Source organism: Lacerta agilis, chromosome 18 (genome assembly GCF_009819535.1).
Source record: "Lacerta agilis isolate rLacAgi1 chromosome 18, rLacAgi1.pri, whole genome shotgun sequence".
Classification (NCBI taxonomy): domain Eukaryota; kingdom Metazoa; phylum Chordata; class Lepidosauria; order Squamata; family Lacertidae; genus Lacerta; species Lacerta agilis.
In genome coordinates, this window is record NC_046329.1 from 2,366,512 (window position 1) to 2,382,488 (window position 15,977).

Genomic DNA, 15,977 nt, shown 5'->3' on the forward strand with positions numbered 1-15,977 from the left:
ACTGGTGTTTTATCTTGTATTTTATTCTATGAACTATGCTGGGATCTCCCGGTGAAGGGCAGTGTATAATTTTAATAAATACGAATAAAGAAATAAAACCCACCTAACTGTGGAGTGGGGCTGCAGAGAGGGTGCCAAAAAAAGGCTGTCCCTGCCCCCCCTTCTCAGCTGTGCCCCCAGGGAGGGAAGAACCCTGAAGCTCCGCCTTACCTCCAACTGTTCCACCTGTCACCCCAGGGGAGAAGCTGCCCATCGTGTGAGAGTTGGTCAGTCGGGTGGCAGCCGACGAGACGTGAACCAGGCCGGCAGCCGGCATGGAGCCGAACAGAGACTGCAGTACCGAGGAGTTCGTCACCATAGGGCCCAGGGGGAACTGCGAGCCAGTGGTTAGCGAGTTCAAGAACGGGTGAGCCACCATGGAGGAGGAGGAGGAGGTGGGCACAGAGGAAGGAGAGCTGCCCATGGGGGCCACAGACAGGCCTTTGCCGTTGAGCAGGCCGCCGGGAGGAGTGGCGGTGGCAGCGATGAAGAGGTTGTGGCCGTTCTTGAGCTCGATGGCCTCCCTTTCCCTGCCCTTCCCAGCCTTGCTGCCGTGTAGCACCGAGGACTTGTCCAAAGCAGCTCCCAGGCGGACACTCAGCTCGCCAGGGTCTTTGCCCTTGAGGCCGCTGGGCCAGTTTGAGTCTTCCCCTTTCACGAGGGCTCCCAGGCTCTCCAGCTGCCTTTTGCTCAAGAAGGGGTTCGTCTCGGAGACCCCACCGCCCTCCTTGCTGCGCTGCGCCAGGAAGCTCAGTGGGGAGCTGCCCGCCAGTGCCGCGGCCACGTCTGCAGCGGCCTTGTGTGGGAGCGGAGCACCGTCAATAAAGCTATGTAAACCGAGGTCGGCCGGAAGCCCGCTGTTGTAAGCAAATCCATTCATGGTCTGGCCGAGTCCGTCGAGGGTGGCCGAGGCCCCGTGCTTCCTTGGGTGGGCCGAGACCTTGTTGTCGCCCCCTGAGCCATCCTCGGAGGGCGGTCGGAACGCGAAAAGGGAGTTCTGGCTCAGTGACGGTGCCTGCAGAGGACTGTCCACTGTTTTGGTCAGGTTGATGTCGGAAATGGGAGAGAAGGTTGACTTCCACTTGCTGCTGTTTGTGTTTTCGCTGGCCTGCTTCCTCCCGGCTAAGCTGATGCCTGGGATTTGGGGAGGAGGCAGGGAAGGAATGTGTGTGTGAGAGAGAGACACACAAACACAAGGAGAAGGCAAGAGAGAGAGAAGCAGATGGGGCGAAAGCAAGGCACATGTGGAAGGGGCAAAAGAGACACAGACAGACAAGTGGAGCAGGAGTGAGAGAGGCAATAGGAGAAGAGACAGAATGGATGGGGAGCAAAAGAGAGCATTGTCAGCGCCAAAATAGCAGCAAAGGAAGTAGAGCCTCCCAACACTCTTTATATGCCTTGACATTCCTTCATTATAAATATACAGAAGAAGCATCATTTTCAATACCTCCCTTGCCACCAGCCTGGCAAATCTAGAACCGGTATTTGACAACCAAACATAGCTAATATTCTTTCTGTACGTGAAGACAGTTTCTGTACACTTATTTCATATGCACCTATTACGAACCCCCATCCCCACCCTAAGCAGGCAGTCCAAAACTGCCTAACCACGCTTCCCCCCACCCCCTGACTGCATCCAAACCCACACCAGCGGCCTCCACACTTACAGTTCTCCATCGGCTTCTGCGGAGATTTGCTTTCCAGTGATATTGTCGCGATTTTTTTCTCAATTCTAGGAAGGGAGGAAGAAAAGAAAAGAAAAGCCGTTTACCTTAAGCCAGGGGTTCCCAAAAATCTCCCCACCCCATGGGTCACGAGAAAACTGCTTGCGGTTTTAGCAGACCGCTTAAATCAGGATTTCCCAAACTTGGGTCTCCAACTGTTTTTGGGCTACAACTCCCATCATCCCTAGTGGTTAGGGAAACCCAGGCTTACATGATTCTTCTGCCTGCCCTGGCAATTAAAATACCCCGTGGCAGATGGTTTTTTTATTGTATTTTCAGAGGCACGTCTAGCACTTTTGCCATACAGCTTTGGACAAATCCCTGCACCCCCGGCCTTTGACACCTGAGCTCCGTATTTCTAGAGCAGTCACAGGCAAACTCAGCCCTACCAGATGTTTTGGGACTACAACTCCCATCATCCCTAGCTAACAGGACCAGTGGTCAGGGATGATGGGAGTCGTAGTCCCAAAACGTCTGGAGGGCTGAGTTTGCCTGTGCCTGTTCTAGAACCTGCATCATTTATGGGATCATAAGTTGTTCAAGACCCTCCCTGGAACTTTAGTGTGACGAGTCGGGTAACAAATTATCACCACCACCATAATCGTCATTTATTTATTATTATTTTTATCATCATTAATTCAATTTGTACACCACCCTTTATCAAAAGATCCCAGGGTGCTGTTCAACATTAAAAATGCATTATAGAATATGGCAAATGTGATAAATAATATTTATCAATGATAAAAAATATAACAAAAAGCATACTATACTAACAGACAGCCAAATAGTCATTATAATAGCAGTCCCCCCCCCCCACACTTTCATAGGCCACAAATGATTTAATAGCCACAGGCCTGGATAAAGAGGAATGTTTTTGCCTGGCACCTAAAGACATGTAGTGATATCTGTCTGGGGAGAGCACTCCACAATCTGGGAGCCACTGCAGAAAAGTCCTGTTCTCTTGTTGCCACCTTCCGAACCTCTCTGGGAGGGGACAGGACACACAGGGTCTGGGTCAGTTCATACGGGGAGAAGCTTAAGGTATTGAGTTCCTGAAGCGTGTAAGTCTTTATTGTTATAAATTGTTATATTGGGAAATTTTTAACGTTCGACGTTGTATTTATGTTTTCATATGTACTGGAAACTGTTAGCATTTCACCCCTCCCTTTGTGAGAATCGTATGACTTGGTGATCAGAGAGAAGGGGGAGGGAACTGAGTCTTTGAACTCTTCTTTAGCTTCTCTGAGCCTCGTGAAATGTGTGTGCTATTCTATCTCTGCTGTAGATAAGATGCGGGGTAGGAACTTAGCCACACAGTCTGTACAATCTGTATATATATTATAGCTTGTAGAAACTGCTTCAAGCTAATGCAGCCGCAGCGTTTACTGAACCTCTGGAGTTAGTGCGGGTGCTCATAACACACCGTTGTGAGTCCAGGAATCAGGATTAAGCTGAAGGTCTTCTTGCCTTGCCCAGTCGGGGCACAAGACATGGATAGATCCTGGCTTAAATCCACAGAAACCACCCAGAGTGGCTGGGGGAACTCAGGCCAGATGGGTGGGTATATTATTATTATTATGATGATGATTATGATACAAAAGCAGCAATTAATCAATATGCATTTTTAACGGGGACATGCTGCGGGCCACCTGAACGGAGCTGGCAGGTCGCCAGAGGTCGGCAGCCTGCCGTTTGGGAGCCTTTCTTTTAAACTGTTAAAAATCCCCGCCTGCCATGTAAGCCTTGAGGACAAAACGGGGGAAAGAAAAAGCCACCAACGAGGCAGATCAGAGAGTCACTCGATAGCTTTGGAACAAAGAGGCAACCCCCTGTTTCTCGGTTGTAGGATCTGAACCCTGGAACCTTCTGACTCCCTTCCCAAAATCCTGGAGAGCAGCTGCTGGCCAGTGTAGGCTTGGGAAAACCCAGCCAGGTGGGTGGCATAGCTGTCAACTTTCCCTTTTTTTTGCAGGAAATCCCCTTATTCCAGCGCCGTTTCCCACTGCAAAAAAAGGGAAGGTTGACAGCTATGATGGGTGGAATGATGATGATGATAACTATTATTGGTTGTTATTAAAGTACTGAGCCAGGAAGGCCAACAGGCCTGACTCGTTTGAAGGCAGTTTCTTACGGCAGCGAGGTCTTTCCGACGTGAGACCAGGGCCCCCGCAGGGGTGTCCCCCCCCCCACAAGGCGAGGTCCACACTCACCTGGTGCTGTTGTGGTCATCCTCCGAGCCGTGCTCGTCGTCAGAAGTCAGTGGCGAGTAATGGATGCCGTTGCTCTGGCTCAGGGGCTTCTCCTTTTTCAGCACGGGGGGCTGGTCGCTGTCCTGGTAGGGAACAGGAGAGTTCTTCAGGGAGTTTTCAGGGGAAGAAATGGCTGTTATTTCTAAAGGCTGGTTAATGTTACTGACCTGAGGAGGAAAGACAGAAGAAGAAGAAGAGAAGCATTTAAGGATTGGGGAAGCGCTGCTAACGTTACAGCGTGTTTCGTGGGGGTTTTGCGGTCTTATTTTCTTGCTGTTTATAGTGTTTATCTACCCCAACCTGCAGCCAAAAAGGAACCCCAGAGCACCTTTTTTTGCAATTGGTTAACAGGTGACCATCCCCTGGGCCTTAGAGCTTTACATTTAAGGGACACAGCAAAAAAATTATATCAGATCCAGAAATACAAAACTCACTTTCGCTCCACCAAATCACAAAATTTAGCATTCGTGATCTGTTTTGTTGCTTTCGTTTTTTTCTAGTGTTTCTGCTCCCTGTTTGTTTGGAAAACAAATACCATGTTCTTGAAAACGAATAGATATATATTAAAAGAAACTGCAGCTTCTGCATCATTCCTATATTTTGTAACTAAGCATAGCACAAAAGAGAAACGGGCAGGGGAGGGAGCGGGAAAGCTGAAGAAAAGCCTGGCCAGCTTCTCTGTTCTAGGAGAGTAGGACAAATGCTTTACTTCAAAGGTGACATATTCTGCTGGCCAACATTTTACTGTCTGTGGCAAAGGAGATGATCATAGAATCAAAGAATCATAGAGCATCCCAACCGCACTAGCATATTAGGGGTTACAGGTTGATATTTATGGGGCTTTTGCAGGTAGGAATGCAAACCGCAAAGGGCCCCACTGAAAGGGGATTGCACAATTTATTTATGATTGATTTTGTAAAATCTATACACTGCTTACAGTGGTACCTCTGGTTGCGAACGGGATCCTTTCCGGAGCCCCGTTCACAACATGAGCAGAACGCAACATGAAGCGCCGTGTCTGTACATGAACGCGGCGCGATTCGGCACTTCTGCACATGCGCGAATCGCCGAACCCGGAAGTAACCCGTTCCGGTACTTCCGGATTCGGCGCGTTCGTATCCTGTGGCGAATGCAACCTGGAGCGAACCTATCCAGAGGTATGACTGTATTTGAAAAAAAGAAAAAGAAACACCTCAGAGCGGTTTGCAAAAGAAAGAACAGTAAAAATCAAGGGGGGAAATCGCAACCCTACTTTAAAACATGCAAAGTTAAAATGCTAAAAGAGATTAAAATAACCTCACCTTTCTAAGTGTAGATTTGGGTAAAGGTAAAGGGACCCCTGACCATTAGGTACAGTCATGTCCGACTCTGGGGTTGGGGCGCTCATTTCGTTTTACTGGCCGAGGGAGCCGGCGTACAGCTTCCGGGTCATGTGGCCAGCATGACTAAGCCGCTTCTGGCGAACCAGAGCAGCGCACGGAAATGCCGTTTACCTTCCCGCTGGAGCAGTACCTATTTATCTACTTGCACTTTGACGTGCTTCCGAACTGCTAGGTGAGCAGGAGCAGGGACCGAGCAACGGGAGCTCACCCCGTCGTGGGGATTCGAACTGCCGACCTTCTGATCGGCAAGCCCTAGGCTCTGTGGTTTAACCCACAGCGCCACCTGCAGATTTGGGTAGATTTGCCTAAACAGGAATGTTTTAGCAGGCTCCAAAATGGGCAAACTGAAGGCAGTGCTGCCTGATATCAATATGCAGGGAGTTACAAAGTGAAAGAGCTAACCAACTGAGTTCTTACAAATGTGGAACAGGCATTATGCAGCACCGGCAGAAGTGCCAATTCCACCGACTGAAGCGATCAGGTGGGCACCTGTCAGGTGAGGTGATCTCACCAATCCGCAGAGGGCTCTCGCTCTCTCCCTGCCTGATTGCCTGGAGGCAACTCTGGCTTGCATAGGCTAGTGGCTGCATAAACCATCCCATCTGAAACCACCCGAAACAAACAAACAAACAAACAAACAAACAAACAGACCACCTTGGTTCTCACCATGGAGTTGATATTGAGGGGAGACCCTGAAGACTGAGCGAAGAGCCCACCCACTGCAGGCAGCGATCTGCGCTTGGGCGACACGCCAGTGTTTGTGCCCGGTGCCCCTGTGGAGGAGCGCTTCCTCCGCCCGCGCTTCTTCCCGTCCTGGCCGCACTCTGCCCGGATGCTGGCCGTGAGGGCGCTGTGCTTGTTGGGTGGGCAGTGCTTAACGGTCCCGGTGGCAGGTGAGATGGTGAAGATGAACCTCCTCTTCCCCTCGCTCTCGGGGTCGGAGAAGGCTGGCTCCATCCCTTGCGGGTCGCCCCTGGTGCCGCCGCCGCCGCCGCCCTCGGCCAGTGCCTTCTGGGAGTCCACGTACTGCAGGACGCCAGCCAGGCCCTGGGGGGCGCCGTTGAGCCTGGGGCTGGCCGAGTGCTGGTGGGCGGGGGAGCTCTGGGCCGAGGCCCGTGAGGGCATGGCCAGGAACGAGGGCTGCTGTGGGGTGGAGCTCCGGGACCCCGCCACGGAGCTGAACAGGCTCCCCGAGCTGGAGGCGTCCTCCAGGGCTGCGTGGTCAATGGTGGGGTTCAGTGGGGCGGGGCTGCTTGGGAACACCCCATTGGTCGCCATGGAGCCAGACATGTAAGAAAAACCTGTGAGGTTGAAACAGATATACAGCAAAAAAGTTGGTTTAATCTCTTGGCACCTGCAGTTGAAATGGACTATGCCGAATTGGCAAGTTTAGCAGGTAAAATTAAATATCAGGGTGAGACGCACTTTAAGAAGGACTGGGAAATGTTCGTAGATCATTTTTAAAAAAAACTACTGTAAACATGCTGAAACGCAAGTAGGCGCTGAATAAGAACAGCAGTTAAGATCGTATTTGAGAAAATTCTGGTGAAGATAAGGTGCAGAATAACTGTACAGGTAATATGCAGCAATATTTGAAAATTTGGGGGAACCATGGAGGGATAAAGGGGAAGTCCAATGTTAATTGACTGCTAACTGGAAAATGTAATATTCATTTGTTTTTGCGGGTGTTTTTTGTTGTTATTTTTGAAATATACAAAAAAAAATTGAAGCGCAGGCAAAAGTTGGTTAATTTCTTTATGTGTGCAATGACAGCAGCAAGAATATTGTATGTTCGAAAATGGAAAGAGGGTGAGGGTCCCAAAGAAGGAAGAATGGCTTATTAAAATGATGGCAAAACTAATAGCAAAAATTAAGAGATCAAAATGAGGAATTGTTCTTTGAGGATTGGAAAACTTTTTGTAGAATATCTGAAAAAGTATTGCGGTTGTATGAAAACTCAAGCAGGATTTGAAATATGAGTAACAGCAGAAAGACGACTTAAGGCTAATAAAAAAATAGCGTATTTTTCGCTCCATAAGACGTACCTGAACATAAGATGCACCTAGTTTTTAGAGGAGGAAAGGGGGAAAGCCCTGGGGTTTTTTTGAGGATCAGCTGAAAGTGGTGCAGCTTTTTTGCAAAGGGAAAAGCCCTGCTTTTTTGAGGATCAGCTGAAAGTGGTGCAGCTTTTTTGCAAAGGGAAAAGCCCTGCTTTTTTGAGGATCAGCTGAAAGTGGTGCAGCTTTTTTGCAAAGGGAAAAGCCCTGCTTTTTTGAGGATCAGCTGAAAGTGGTGCAGCTTTTTTTGCAAAGAGGAAAAGCCCCGTTTTTATGGGGTCCAACTCACAGTTCTGCAGCTTCTAGTCCTACAGCCATTTCTACAGTTTCCAGACAGATAATCTAATCAGCCAGTCCCATGTCGCTGGGGAAACAAACAGCCTCCCTCTGCATTCAACAAGGGAGGCCTGGGCAAGGGGGCGGGGCTGGAAAGGGAGCCTTACCTCTCTCCCGATCACTTGCTGAACAGCTGTTCAGCGGCTTCCTTTCAACACCCCCTTCTCTCTTTGTAAAAAAAAAAAAAGAGCACAATCTGCTTTTGGCCCCTAGGCAATTCAGCTCCAGGGACCATGCATTCGCTCCATAAGATGCACAGACATGTCCCCTTACTTTTTAGGAGAGAAAAAGTGTGTCTTATGGAGCGAAAAATACAGTATATGGAGGTAAAATATGCAGCGTCAAGGGATTAACACAGAACATCATGGAGGGGTGGTGGGAAGCCAATGGATAAATGAAACTTATTGTTAATGGTAAAGTATGCAAATATTTGAAAACTAAATAAACAAAAAAAAATTAAGAGAAAAATACTAAGAGAAATTAAAACTAAGCATCTGGGTAGGCTTGTCTAAACAGGAATATTTTCAGCAGGCACCAAAACAGCTGCTTTAACATCCCTAGGCACCTGGAAGGGCTAAAATCCACCCCATCGGAGAAGAGGGGGTTGAGAAGAGAGATGGGGAACAACTCACCTGAGGTAGCCAAAGGTGGCATCTTTCCACCGGCGGCACTGCTAATGCCGTTATGAGAACTAGCACCATATTGTTTTTCAAGTGTTGAAAAGGAGTCTCGGATCTGGTGGACGGGGCTGGGGGTGCTTCTCTGGAGGGACGAGGGGGGAAATGGGAAAGAGAGAGAGAGAGAAAAAAGAGAGAAGGGTTGGATGAGCTTCTGCGGAGGAAACAGACTTTAGACTGCTGCTCCTGTTAAAAGTGGCTGGACCGCTGGGCAGGGAAGCAGGCGACCGCAAAGAGCATTAGTCACAGAATCATAAGAGTTGGAAGATACCCCCAAGGGTCATCTAGTCCAGCCCCCCTGCCACGCAGGAATTCTCGTCCAAAGGGGTTAGAAGAGACGCCGCTAATCAACACCAATTGAAGGAGCTGCTTTCATCCCCAAAGTATGGGCCAGTTCAGCTCAGTGGCTCCTGCTCTGACTGGCAGCAACACCCCACGTATCCCAAGCACAGGAAGGGTCTGCATTTCAAAAAAAAATTTTAACAGGAACAAAACCCTGGAGATTGCAGTGATCCCACCGCTCACCTCCTGCCAACTGAAGCCTCGAAGACTGCGGCCTTTGAACCGGTCACCTTCCGCCAACTGAGCTGTTATCAACCCAGCCACCCACGGGGACGATCATAATTTAACATGGTACTTTTCACTGTACAAACTACGGCCGTGAACCTGCAGCCCTCCAGAGGTTTTTGGACACACAACTCCGTTCAGCTCCAGGCAGCGTGCCCAAAGTTAGGAAGGATAGGAGTCCACTTTCTAAGAGGGTACCACGTTTGTGTGTCACTGTAAGGACGTTCAGTGGTTGCTCATGAAGAATCAGCCAAACGCAGAACTTCTAAGCTAAGTTCTTTATTGTGCAACTTATTTACAGTGGAGCAAAATTTCAACGTCCATCTCCTCACTCCGCAGAGTCCAGGAATGAGCTCTTCCTGTTCTTTGTCCAGCAAAAGAGGCACGGGATTCTGAACCCCCGCCACCCCTTCCGCGTCCTTCCTGTCTGCGCCCTCTGAGCGTGGGAAACTGACCCCGTTCCCCTCTTTCCCCTTGGCGCTGAGGCTCTGCGATCCTGTCAGAGCCCCTGCACCGCCTTCCTGCTTCCGACTCCCCCTCCCCACAAGAAGAATGGTAGCTTCCGGAGGAGGAGGGGGAGGAGGAGGAGCTTGTAAAATGCACAGGGGGTTCCCTATACTGCCCACACTCCCGCAATCCCATCGAGCGCGGGGTGGGGGGGTTTCCTGACATCCACCAACACACCAGCCACTCTGGGCGGCCTCCAACTCTACTTCGGTCCATGTATTGTGCACCCCCCCCCCCATATTAGACATGCTTTCACTCAGCTCAGATTTGAAACAATGCCTACTGGATATCTGGCTGGGAGACGAACAGCCTCTGTACATGTGGATCAGGGCCTGTTGAGGATCCTGCACATTATATTCTATATTGTCCATTGTGTGATTCACCCAGAGCTAAATTTATCTTCCCTTTTCAGATTGCCTTAGAAGGTCAACTGGACAACTTGAAAATCAAATGGCTGTTGGCAGGTGTTGATAAGCGCATCAGTTATAAGGTGACACCATTCGCACCAGCGTCAAGAAAGGTAAGGGCAAGCAATAATAATAATAATAATAATAATAATAAATTTTATTTGTATCCCGCCCTCCCCAGCCAAAGCCGGGCTCAGAGCGGCTGAGCGGCTTTTCCGGATAGCGCAAATGCCAAACTCCAGGGATGCTGACCAGAAGGAAAGCTTTTAAAATTCTGGACACTGTAGATTTGTCCTGGTCTGGTGCATGCAATGTCTTCCATTCTGTAGTTGTGTTATCTGTGCTTATATTGTATTGTGATGGCCATTGTCTATAAGCAATAAAATCTACTGCCATTGGAGGGAATACCTCCGTTTAGAAGAGGCATCCCCTCCTGAGAGCAGAAAACTCAGCTTCTTAGATCGGGGTGGGGGAAGACTGGCTGCCAAGGGACCACAACTCCCATCAGCCAGCACGGCCAATGGTCAGCGACAAGACGAGGAGTGTTACGAGTCCAACAACGTCGGGGGGGGGGGACAGGGGATGGGACACAGATGTTCCTTGTCCACAACCCTTTCTTAAAAAATAAAACAAAATAAATTCAAACAACCACTCTCCAAGAGAAGAGAGGGGAACGAAAGCAGCGGCAAAACCAGACACCTAGTCCGGAAGCTGCTTGGCCAGTTTTAACAGTTGAACAAGGATCCAAATTCTTCCCCTTCCAAGCCCTGCGTTCTACTTTCTAGACCAGGGTTTCCCAATCTTGTTGGACTACAGCTCCCATCATTCCTAGCTAAGAAAGGGCAGTGGTCAGGGATGATGGGAACTGTAGTCTCCCAAACTTGGGTCTCCAGCTGTTTTTGAACTACAACTCCCATCAAACCTAGCTAGTAGGACCCACAGTCAGGGATGATGGGAATTGCAGCCCAAAAACAGCTGGAGAACCCCTGTTCTAGATGAAGCCAGGTAGCAGAACGTAGAGGCAGCTCTCTGGGACCCATGAGGACTAACAGAGTGGCATTTTTAATTTTTTTTTTTAAGAAGGGGGTTGGGGTAAGAAAAGGGAAGGAAATTTCTCAGGAATCTGTGCCATGCATCTGATGGATTGGTCTCCCTTCTGCAATACTGGGAGGGAGTTCTCAAGGAGTCAAAACTTTGGGTCATGACTTCTTTGAGTGTAACCTGCACAGAGAGGACCATCCTAGGCTACTTTGCTCCTTTACGAGGAAAGGTCAAAGGAAAAGTACCAGGAAAATATATATAGCTTTAAATATAAATATTGACAAACAAGTCAATAAGTGAATTAGCAACCAAGTTCCTCTCCTGTGTTCAAAGACTTTGTAGCATCTGGATAGGTCAGTTGGTTAGACCATGGTGCTGATAACGCCAAGGTTGCAGGTTCGATCCCCGTATGGGGCACCTTCATATTCTTGCATTGCAGGGGGGTTGGACTGGATGATCTTCAGGGTCCCTTCCAACTCTGCAATTCTATGATTCTAAGAGGATAATCCCAAATCCAAGTTGTATCTCACGCTTTTATCTATTGTACCATAACCACGCCTGCGTTTTATCATGCTGTTATTTTTTAAACAAGCGCACATCACGATCCTCAGCGTTCCTATTCCGTTTTCGACGGGTCTGCAACCGCATAACCATCAACTGCATTGGATTCCTGATTTTCAGATGCCAGCGGGGTAGGGCGGAAAGAGAGAATGAAAGCAGCTAACAGCTGGAGCTATCAGCAGTGTTTGCAACTTAAAAGATGCTGTTGGGAGCTGCCCCCAAGGCTCATCAGATTGGCTTTTTTTATAGCAAGGGGTGAGGAGGAGGAAGAGGAAGAGGAGGAAGAGGAGGAGGAGGAGGGGAAAGCACCCTTACTCACCACCTTCTCAATACGGCTAGGTAGGACTACGCTGGCCAGGGGGATACTAACGGGGAGTTTATTGGGCTGCACTGTGCTCAGGGGGATGCTGATGGGAAGGCTGGTGATGGTCTCCCCGTTACTCGCGGACGTCCTCTCTCGCAAAGCCTGCAGACACACAAAAAAGCAGAGAAGGCCAAAATAATGCAGCACCCACCCACCCCTTTCGCTTTCCGAGCCGAGAAGCTCTCAAAAGTACACTTAGCGGAAGGAGAAGATGGAGCGCTTGCAAGCGACTCCCCACCCCAACAAATATTCTTAAAAAGACACGGACGAGAAGTCAACTGCATCAGCCAGCCAACATACACACATACACGCACAGAGTACAAACAGGGGCCTTGGAGATGGGGAATATTACACCTGTGCCTGTTTCTGCTAAGATAAACAGATGAGCGCCAGCAATGTCATTTTGGTTCCCCCATTCACAAATGTTTGAGGCCGGACTTTGGAAACCAGGGCTGATTGCAGCTTGGCGCTTCTGACACATTTTTTAAAAAGGGACAGTTCTAGGAAAAAAGAGAGAGCTAGAAACGCATTTCCCACCCCACTGAGACCAGACGACAGTACAGGCACGTACTTGTGACACTGAAAGAGAGAAAACTCTGCATCAGACAGACCCAAGTCTAACCTCCAGAGTCATGTAAAATGTATTTTAACATACAGCACTCTCAATCTGGGCACTTCATTATGCAGTGTGGGTTTTTGGGGTCCTGAAGAATTCTCAGGACACAATCTGCATTTCCCCATCACTATGCTCTGAGCATAAGCAACCGACGTCCCCCGTTGGCACAAATATTTCCTCTTGTGCAACGGGACCTCTCCACTCCACCCCGTGAAGTTACTTCAAATCTGCTATACAGTAAAGGGTTGGGAATAACCCCAGAACTGTATTAGAGGGCACACGGGGGGTGGGGGAAGAGTCCCATAACACAAGCAGAAATCCTTGCACTGAAAGGAGATTTACTTAGCATTGGATACAGCCCACAACTTACTCGGCGTTGGATATGTGGGATACCGGTAAGTTTAATGAATGCATGAAGGGGTCAATACTAAAAAGCAATCTATCCCGCCAGGCTTAGCTATGTCACTTCCCTTACCTTGGGAGGAAAGAGGTAATCAAGCCTATTCTTTTCTCCAACCCCCGTCTACCTGAGAAGCTCAGCATGTGAAGAAACTTGAGCTGGTTGCTCCAGCTCAACCGCATGGCTCTCACCAGCCATTCTTGAGTTCCTATACCAATAATCTTGGAACTTTTACTGCTTTATAACTAAGTTTTACTATGCATGTGCAATGTTTCTGACCAATGTATGGAAAAGCGCAAGAACCGGAGCTTTGAAGCGTTTGTAAGTAAACCAATCTTTAACTTACCAAACCTGTGACTTTTATACCTACATTGGGGGAAGAGGGAAATTTTGGAAGGGCGTATTTTAAAGGTCTTAACAGCTTATATTTCCACCCTTTCACTCTTCTGCATATTTTGTGACTTTTAATCTCTAACGGGGTTCTTGCCCTGAGACCTCCGGGTATATAAATTCAATAAATAATAATAATAATAATAATAATAATAATAATAATAATAATAATAATCTCTCACCAAAGAGTACTTGCTCCAAATTTGGATCTTCACATTAGGAATTATATATATTGCACTCGAGACAACCCACAGTTCTCTTAACATTGACTAAGGTTCACTTAACATTTGGTACAGCTCCGTTTCCAAAAAAACAAACAAACCACACCCCACACAGTTGAATATACTCCCGGGAAGTCAACCTTATGGAAGCTGCGCCCGGAGGCTCGGGGACAGCCCCCCTTGTGGCTTCCTTACCTTCTCATTAGCTACTGACAAGGCTGCCGGAGAAGGGGGCTGGGGTTCCTGAGGGCTCATCTTCAGGCCGTTCGGCATCGCGGGGCTTGAAAAGGTGAGGCCGTTCTCTTTCACGTGCTCAGTCCTGCCAAAAGGAAAATAAAATAAACAGGATGCAAGAGTTCTGAAGGTTTCTCCACTGCCGACGGAAAGCGTTAAGAGAGACACCCTGCCTTTCATCACAATATATCCCAAGCAGTGTTCAAAATTGACTAGGTGACAGGCACATTTTGCACCTGGCTATTGGTCACCCTTGACCAAGTGAAGATGGCTGGGTGCCAGGATGGCATGCCTGACATCTCCACCATCTGGGGAATCCTTGGATCTGGACTGTTTTCACACACTAAGTTCCCATCCCGTAGAATATCCATCAGTTATATTTTATCTGCACAATCGGAATGAATTTCTGGAACCAAAATGCTTTTTCTGTGCAGCCTGAGCAGCAGCAGTGAACAGCGTTATAGTGAATTGTTGTCGCTTGTCTCCGCTTCCCCCACTGCCCTGCTCAGAGTTGTGAAGGATAGTCTTATGTTATGAATGGCCCGTGTCACCATTAAGAAAAAAGAGGTTAGAAAAGGCCAGTAGATATGCAAACTGTCCCTGGATCAAGGGACATTTATTCTTTTAAGTTCTCAAAAGTTCTTAACCTGGATCAAGGTTGTCCTCTGAACTAGATAGATGTTTAACTGAGAATCCATCATAGTCAGTCCACCCTTTGAAAAACAAGACTTGCGAGTTGTCTTGCCCCCGAATGGCAAATAGCCATTCCGTTTTGGTGACTGTAACCTTGGTTTAAGTAGCCTGGCTTGTATATGTTATGTTTTTATATGTGTTGGAAGCCACCCAGAGTGGCTGGGACAACCCAGTCAGATGGGCGGGGTACAAATATTATTATTAATTATTATTATCATCATCATTATCATTATTATTTACTACTACTATTTAAATATGGGGAAACCTGGAGCCCTCCAGGTGTTCCTGGACTCCTAGCAGCCAGCATGGCCAATGGTCAGGGGTGAAGGGATGTTGGAGCCTAGTGCCATTCGGGTTTCGAGCCCGCAGGCTCCACACCAACCTTGGCATATCAGTGTTCAGCAGTATCTGATGGGGAAACACACACCCTTCTTCCAAAGGCCTGGTTGCATCGAAGAAGGCAGCCAGAACTTGGAACATGGAAGAGGGTGCCAGCTTGTTTCCTCCTGTTCTGGAGGGTAGGACTCGAACCCATGGCTTCAGGTTACAAGGAAGGAGATTGCGACTCAACATCGGGAAGAACTTCCTGACAGGAAGAGACATTCTCAACGGGAACGGCCTCCCTCGGGAGGTTGCCGAACTCTGCTTCCTTGGAGGCTTTTAAGCAGAGGTTAGATGGCCATCTGGCCAGGGGCGCTTTAGCAATGCAGGGGGTTGGCCTAGATGACCCTTGGGGTCCCCTCCGGCTCTACAATTCTATGATTCTATGAACCGGCAAGTGGGCAAGTGAGAGAGAGCACCTCCTGGCAAAGTGCAGTCTGCATGGAGCAAGTGGGAGGAGAGAGCTGCTCAGAAAGGACCCCTCGCTTCCCCCAAGCCCCTCTGCTGCCGACCCCTCTCTCACCTCTGGTGGTTTTCAGCAGGCGCTGCTTTCCCGCTGCCCACGTGGTCCTGGTTGAGATGCCTGCGGAGGGCGATCTTGGCCGGGGAGAAGCGGGTGTAATCCGGCAAGGACAAGCTAGAGGCCTTGTCCAGCTTCTGCCTGCCGCTGTGGCTGGGCGTGCAGGGGACTATGTCTTGGTCCAGGTGGGAAGCCGGGTACTGGGGGGTGCCCTGCTTGGAGGAGGAGGAGGAGGACGAGGAGGCCGGGCGGCCAAGAGCGGCGTGGATCTCGTAGGGCGTGGCATGGCCGTTCATGGACAGCTCGGGGCTCATGCCGTTCAGGTGGGGGCCCGCGGGGAACTTGGAGCACTCCAGCTCGGGGCGGAACGTGCTGTGATCGGGCTCCGCCTCACGGCTCGGGTGGCGCTTGTGGCGTGGGTGGGCGAGCGAGTCGTCGGGAGGCATGTAGGACTTCAGCTGCAGCAGCTCCTGCTGCCGCTGACTCTTCTCGAGCTCCACAATGCTGATCTTTTAAAAAAAAAATAGGGAGGAGGGAAATCGGGAAGTTTATGTGCAATGCACAAAAGACAAATGGGTGGAGCCTGGGTTGGGGCACCCTCCAACACTATG

At 49.2% G+C, this 15,977-nt stretch overlaps 1 protein-coding gene across 4 annotated transcripts in view; it reads right to left on the reverse strand.

Moving 5' to 3' along the window:
• DOT1L (DOT1 like histone lysine methyltransferase) overlaps nt 1-15,977 on the reverse strand; it is a 66,410-nt gene that overhangs the window by 3,916 nt on the left and 46,517 nt on the right. For 2 of the 4 annotated variants that reach the window (XM_033136464.1, XM_033136467.1), the window contains exons 20-27: nt 15,370-15,875; nt 13,734-13,857; nt 11,867-12,013; nt 8,420-8,549; nt 6,061-6,695; nt 3,974-4,179; nt 1,707-1,771; nt 211-1,173 (exon numbers count right to left, since the gene is read on the reverse strand). In XM_033136464.1, the coding sequence (XP_032992355.1) occupies nt 211-1,173; nt 1,707-1,771; nt 3,974-4,179; nt 6,061-6,695; nt 8,420-8,549; nt 11,867-12,013; nt 13,734-13,857; nt 15,370-15,875 (2,776 nt within the window). The remainder of the gene's footprint in view (nt 1-210; nt 1,174-1,706; nt 1,772-3,973; nt 4,180-6,060; nt 6,696-8,419; nt 8,550-11,866; nt 12,014-13,733; nt 13,858-15,369; nt 15,876-15,977) is intronic. The other 2 variants (XM_033136465.1, XM_033136466.1) reach the window with 2 other exon arrangements.